Here is a 7,500-nt window from a genome sequence, read left to right on the forward strand (position 1 = left end):
AAAAGAAAAGAAAATTGTATATGTAATTAGCTTCCTCAACTGGGGTAGACAATTTCAGTTATTTCTAGAGTAATCTGGCAAATACTCCCAACACTGTTAGAGAAGGAAAACTTTTCATGTGGCTGATTGATGGACTTCTTGTGATTTGAGCAAATTTCAATATTACGTTTATCAGGTGGGTAGGGAGGAGAGGTGCTCCCTTTTCTCCTCCTGTCTATTCTCCTCCTGCCGCTGTTCTCCACCTCCCCAACCCCCAGACACACAGATGATGTATTGTACTCTTGGAACTGTTAGATCCTGGAGGAGGTTAAGAAACTAGAAAAAGATGCCAAAAACATGATTTCATAAGGTTTGACTTGAGAATGAGTCAACTTTCTTGAATGTCTTAAAATCATGTTTCATGAAATTTTATTTCATAAAGAAAAGGGAGTGTAGAAGGCTTGGACCCTGAAGACCAACAGTTATGGATCATTAAATCCAATAAGTAAATGTAAATCTAAAATAAAGAATCGCAATAAAAAAATTTCTGAGTGATTTTTTGTTGTTGTTGTTTAAAAGAACAGAGAGTTCTTTGGGAGATAACTAGAACTCTTTCCCTGAGGGTTTGTTTATAAAACATGCCTTAAAAGTTATTAAGGGATACTGACTTAAAAAAAAATAGTAGATCTGATTTTATTTAAATGACTGTGATACAGATGAAAGAAATGTTATGGTGAGGAAATTCCTGGAATAGAAAAATAACAAAATGTCGGGATTTGACAACTACCTTCCAATGATACATTTTATATTCGAAGATTTTTCATGAGGTTTAAATTCTAAAATTTGAAAGTATTTATAGAAATCACAAAAATGAATTATATATCAATTATCATCTGTGCATGTTTATTTTCTATTGAATAAAGAATAGTATATGCAGAAATCTTATACTTAAGAATCCAGTGTTAATTTTTATTACTAAGTTTGTATAGAGATATTCCTAACTATAGCTAAATATTAATAAAAGATTATTATAATCAGCATTTCCTTGAAGGGATAGTATGGGTATAGAAGGCATTGCCACTAATCGATCTAACTAATTAATGAAATCTTTTCTTAAGAGTTGATTAGCTTCTTAGGTACATGAAGATGTTGTAAAATGGTATTTCTCTGTGTCTAGTTAGGAACCTTCTGAAGTAATTCTATGTCCACCACTATCCTGGACAATTCATTTAGGCCTAGTTGGCAAGAAACACTACGGGGGTGAAGCAGAGGCATGTCGTTGTTTGGAAGCAACACCATTGTGATTTTCTGTGGTTTACTAAGTTGGCTGCGGCATGCTAACGTAACCAAATGTGGGCTTCCTTTAATCATCAGGGAGTAAGTGGAGTGGTAAACACTGAGGAATAGAACTATTTGAGTAAAGGTGAAAATGCCATTTCTGAAAGTGAGCAAGTAATTTTTTTTTTTTTTTTTTTTAACTTTTATCAGTATTACAGAGAGCCATACAAGGGAGGAAAAGGGCAAAGGTATGTGGAAAATGTTGCCTGTGAAACTGGGAAACTACTTTGTGTTTTGGCTCCTAACAGATGCCCAATGTGATCTCCTCACCCCTCCTGGTTCTCACACAGGGAAACTAAACTTAGCAATTCGGTTTTGGGGGAAGAGACCAGGGAAAAGAGTGGAGGATAAACTAAAGGACAAAGGTCAGTTTCAAAATGCTGTTCTGCCAGATCTTGCTCAGAAAACTATTCAGGTATCCAAAGACTGAGAATAAAAGGAGATAGATGAAATTAGTCCAATGGAAAAAAAAAAAGCTTAATGATAAATAAACATCTGGGGACAAAAAGAAAGAACAAAGCAAAACTTCCTGTATTTCTTTTTTAAACATGAGTCACAGTCACTTCCCATTCTCCTTGTCAGATTCCTATAAAAAATTCAAAATAAAATTCAGTTTTTAGATGATCCAGGTCTCAGATTTTTAGAGATTTTGCTCCCCTGCCAACTTTTCTCTTTCGCTTTTTAGGACTTGAGTCTTAAACAACTAAGTAAAAAAGAAATATATTTCTATATGGACATGAAATAAAGCTGTAGAGTAAACCCATTGTCTTCCTTTCCTTTGTAAAGTTTTCTGTTTTGAGACTGGCAATAGTTTGGTCAGAAGAAGAAATTCTAACTCATGATTCTATGAAAAAAAAAAGGGAAATATAAAGATTCTTCTCCTAATTCAGTCTTCCACCACCTGCAGGGAGTCCTGTTCTTAAAAAGTACTTCACAAAAGAAGACTGTGTTTTCAAAACAAATTAGATTTTAAGAAATCTTATGTTCGAATGTAAAGGAAAAAGCAAACGAGACATTTTCTAACCTTAAAGCATACTAAAAGGTTTACTTTTTCAAGAATCCCAATGTATGGCAAATTTGAATTCTATTTCATTAAACCAAGGTGTGTAACTATCTATTGTAATGAGTGAGCAAAACTGTCATGTGCATGTATACTCCTGACATTCCACATCTGAGTTTTAAGGGCTATATAATATTAGGACCTCAATTGTAAAATTGCAAAAGCTTCCTTTTACATCTTTAAACTAACATACTTTGTAAAGGAGATCTTATCAGTATGGAAAATTCTAAGATTGTGTGTATTTCATAGATATGTATTTGTATTTTATCTCAAACCATTTTGTGGCTATTGGAGAATATATTTTTTATGGTATATTCAAACCAGAATTTTGTCATTCTCTTTTGTATTTCTCTTCCAAAACACTATTTCTTCTATGTTGAATCTCTAATAAATATTTATGTGCTCATACATAAATGTAGATATATATTTGAACACGCAGACACACACACACACGCACACATACGTAGGCTTAAGATAACTATTTTACTTGTGCCTCTTAAAATTACAGGATTTTAAAATGGCAATATGTTCATTTCAGTTCACATCATATGTACAGTTCTTTTTTTGGTTTAGTGGTTAGAGAATTCTTGATAATTTAGACTCTTCCACAATGAAAAGTAAAGCATTCTGTCACAAAAGCAGGGAGGATGAGACACAAGGTCAAAGGGCATTTTAGAAACAAACAGCTGGACCAGTTTATTTAAACAGATAGAGGGATGGGGGAACTGACCTCAGTTTGACTTATAGTGGGAGGAGCAAGAATGTCATTTTATTACTTTGCCCAGAAGGAAAATGTTTTTGTATCTGAATTCACCCTGAAGCCATCTAAACATGGCTCTGCTGTGTGTAGCATAATTCCAAAGAGGACGTATAAAATAGTCTGGGATAATGATAAAATACACTAAAGGGAATCAAGTGTGGAGACAGTTTAAGATTGAAAAGGTGATGTTGTTTTAAAAAATAAAATATTTTGCTATTTACTTAGTTGTTTTCACATAGATGTCCATCATGACCCCAAATAACAAGTTGTTCATGTAATTGTAGTAATTGTAATTCAGTAACCTTCTGAGAGATTACTACATCCTATGTGTACTAATGATATTTCATTATATTGAATTTTTTAAAGTAAATGTTTCACAAGAAGTTGCAGGTAGACCTACTAATGTGGTCAAATGGCTCAGAAAAGGTGATTAGGTTTTCTCAGGTTTTCAGTGTTTTTGTTTATGTTTTGTTTTTTAATTAAAGGTTTCCCCCTTTGATATCTACATATTCTAGGGGTAGCTTACATCTGTGTTCTTAATAACAACAAATAGTTCTTGCCACCAAAAAAGAAGCAAATAACATCTAGTACCTGTGGGCAGTTGGCTAAGAGGTTGTGGTATTTTTTGTGTGTATTTGCTTTCTACCTGGGGATCAGAGCAGGCCGGAATAAATGTCCTTGGTGTTGTCCACTGCAAGGCTTCAGGAGGACATAGACAAAGATCAGCCTACAAAGCAGAGAGCAGAGAGCAGAGAGTGACCCAGGTATTGAATGGACTCAAGATCCTAGTAGGACTCACATTCTAGAAGGCACTTCCCCCCGCCCCCCCCCGCCCCAGACGGAGTCTCACTCTGTCGCCCAGGCTGGAGTGCAGTGGCTCGTTCTCGGCTCACTGCAAGCTCCGCCTCCCGGGTTCACGCCATTCTCCTGCCTCAGCCTCCCGAGTAGCTGGGACAACAGGCGCCCGCCACTACGCCCGGCTAATTTTTTGTATTTTTAGTAGAGACGGGGTTTCACCGTGTTAGCCGTGATGATCGCGATCTCCTGACCTCGTGATCCGCCCGCCTCGGCCTCCCAAAGTGCTGAGATTACAGGCCTGAGCCACCGCGTTCGGCCATAGAAGGCACTTTTTAAGAATCACTGATGTTTAACCTAAGGATTAGAGGGGAGAAGCCTATAAAGCATAATGGCTATGTTTAACTATTTGAAGGGCTATCCTATGGAAGTAAAATTAGAATTGCTTGCAGTACCCCAAGGAGTTGTACTGATGAAACTATTAGGTTGATGCAAAAGTAATTGTTGTTTTTGCCATTGAAAGTAATAGCAAGACTGCAATTACTTTTGCACCAACATAAATATTTTTGATCAAGTAAGACAGAACCTTCTAACAGCCTTGTTTATAGATGGGGTGGCCTCTCAAGTAAGGTGATGAGTGCTGTATTAGTTCAGCAGGGGTTACCTATGTCCTTTTGGGGGACAGATATCATACAGGAGATTCATGTCAGTGACCAAAGGAAGTGACTGTTACAGCCCTTTCCAAACCTGAAGTGTAATTTTTAAAAACAAACTCATGACTTTAATAGTCATAGAACCTGAGTTAATTATTATGAATTAGTTTATGGGAGTCTAAACATGTGAGTATGATGGAGACAAGCTTTGGAATATAGATAAGTCAAGTCACTGTATTCTCTCTCTCTCTCTCTTTTTGAATAGCCTTATCTTTGCCTATACACGCAAACAGTGCAGCCATCAAAATTTTCAATTTACAAAATGTTCACAGTCATGCTTGTTACTTGACTAAACACTGGGGTTGCTGCCAGTGGTAATTGGCTCAAAACCAGCTAATTTTTATATATCTATTTAGTCTGGATATTCTAGATGAGTGGCACAGTAGTTGCAGTGCTCTGGTCACCGCGCCAGAGCACCAGAGAGAAGGGTGCTTGCTACCACTGACAGCTGTGTGTCATTTAGCAAATTATTAACATCTCTGGTAACATGCGACCTCAAAGAAGTCATCTAATTTCTCTGAGCTCAGTCTTCTCATCTGTTAAAAATGTCTCTTCCTATTTTTAGGTAAGTAATATAAGTCATATCCATAAAAGATTATGTTTTTAAAAAGTCTGGAAAAAGATAGTTAATAGACAGAATTCCTTCCCTCTAAGAGTCTGCAGATTATGAACAGTACCATAGATAAAGAGATGTTTTTGCTCTCTTACCTACATTAGTTACTATGAAAATTACTTTTGGTATATGCAGAATATTAATATTAAATAATTTTCTAATTGGTCATGCAGTGAAGGCAGCTAATGAAAAAGCAGATTTTTTTTCATTTTAATTGGTTATTTCACATGGTGTTTGTGCTACACCTGTGCTTATAATGAGAAGGGAGAATTAATCTAACCTTCTGCTCACATGATTCCAATTTCATGGTTTATACAAGATAATGATAACCTGATTTGCAACACAATTTGTTGTAGACCTGGGTTTTAAATATTTTTATTAGCAGTTCAGGAACTTCATATATAAGAACTGATATAATATGTGTTGCCAACAAGAATTAGCACGAACAGTATACCTTTTAGTTAGATTCCAGTTTCATTATTTGTTTCAATTACTTCTCAGATAATGAAAGAACACAAGGATACAGGATATTGAGAATCTTAAAATGTTATGAAGTATGCATTTTTGTTCTGAAAACCTGTCCCTGTCTGTTTAATGGTTTGGTTTTTAGGAACTATTTTCCTTTCTAAAGTGGGCAGACTTACAAACTAGAATTCATACTGGACTATGGATCCTTTAATTATTAATAGAACCTTATTAAAATTTTCACTGTATTTTTTATGTCCTGCTCAGATTTGATCTGAGTTGGGAACTGAAAGGAATTTACTATTTCATAATCTAATATATCGTCTTCCTTTTCTGGATTTGATATGTAATTTTTAATATTATGCAGTACAAACGGATCTTAAGAGTTAGAATCTCATGAGTATGACTCTGGAGAGCTTATATTAACTACTTTTTTACATTTCAGTGACTTGTCCCTTTTGGAGAGGCTACGAAAATAATTGTACAAAAATATCTTATTAAGACACTTAAAGTAACTTAAGTGCCTTAATAAGATGTTTATAAATTTTCAGTACTAGCTGGAGAAAGCAAAATTATAAGTTCAATTACTACTGTATATCTGTGACCTTGCCTTGACCTCAGACTTTACATAAAGAGCAAAAAGAAAAAAAAAAAAAAGCCACCCCAAGAAATCTCTACAAGGAATGCATTTCTCTGAAGTCCCAAGCAGTGTGAGTTAGTGGTGATAAACTCCAGACATTCTCTCATTTGATGGTGTGCTGCCATCCCAGTTCATTATCTTAATAGTGGGCATTAAAATAGAATTAGGTTTGCAAGACGTAGGGGCAGTTTTGATAAAAATTGTGAAAAAGAAGTCGAGAACATAAGATTGAAATGTCACTAATTAGGAGAGGTAACAGATGCCCTTATGAGCATCTAACTCTTTACACCAATGTTCTCTCCTTGCAATTGAAAGGAGTGGTGGCTAGTATTGTTTCCTGAAAACTCTGCTAATTCCCCCATGAAAAGATGAAATGGAAGTGTCCAACTGTGGTAAAACAGGCAAACATAAATCAACTCAGAAACCCCAAGCCTGTGTACTCAAAGGTCACTGGGGGTTACAGGTTTTGCAGCACGTGAGGCTGCACATAGAGCAGTGGAGAGAACTGAAGGAGTCCCATTTTGCCAAGATCTAGTTTTACTCTAACTGCGATTCATCTTTTCCTCTTCCTCAACCCCCCGTTTTATTTTTAAGGAATAATGATTTGTTTCACTTTCTTGGTTACAGGTTTATTAATGCCCGGAGAAGAATAGTGCAGCCCATGATAGACCAGTCCAACCGAGCAGGCAAGTCCCCCATAGTGACTGTATTCAAGTCACGCAAGCGAAAACCATCCTCAAGCCATTCACCGGGAGGTCTGCTACCTGGTAAATAAACTGGGAGTGAGTACTAGGAACGCCTGGCAATTAAAATTAAACCAGTTTCGTTTCATAACAACACTAATCAATTTAACATTGTTATAAAACATTTGGAGAAGGTGGAAAAGAAAGCCAACAGAGAAAAGTAATTCTTAAATCATATGCTCAGTTACAATATTCTTTGTATACATTCAATATATTAATGTTATTTTTTTTTCTGAGTTTGCCTTCCCAGCTCTTTCTGCTACTATGACCACTCCCTGGTGCATGGCTTGGTGTGGAATTGCTGTAAACTTTATTACCTGTCAAAAGGGCAAAGGGGTCAGGATCGCTTGTGGGACTCAGTAAAGTTCAAAGACATTCAATGAGGTAGAGCTTT

At 36.1% G+C, this 7,500-nt stretch overlaps 1 protein-coding gene across 7 annotated transcripts in view; it reads left to right on the plus strand.

The window, feature by feature from the left end:
- MEIS1 (Meis homeobox 1) overlaps positions 1-7,500 on the plus strand; it is a 140,503-nt gene that overhangs the window by 127,081 nt on the left and 5,922 nt on the right. For 4 of the 7 annotated variants that reach the window (XM_023224054.2, XM_023224051.2, XM_023224055.2 and 1 more), the window contains one exon: positions 6,991-7,130. In XM_023224054.2, coding sequence (XP_023079822.1) covers positions 6,991-7,130 — 140 coding nt within the window. The remainder of the gene's footprint in view (positions 1-6,990; positions 7,131-7,500) is intronic. The other 3 variants (XM_023224056.2, XM_023224052.2, XM_023224057.3) reach the window with 1 other exon arrangement.

Source organism: Piliocolobus tephrosceles, chromosome 15 (genome assembly GCF_002776525.5).
Source record: "Piliocolobus tephrosceles isolate RC106 chromosome 15, ASM277652v3, whole genome shotgun sequence".
Taxonomy (NCBI): domain Eukaryota; kingdom Metazoa; phylum Chordata; class Mammalia; order Primates; family Cercopithecidae; genus Piliocolobus; species Piliocolobus tephrosceles.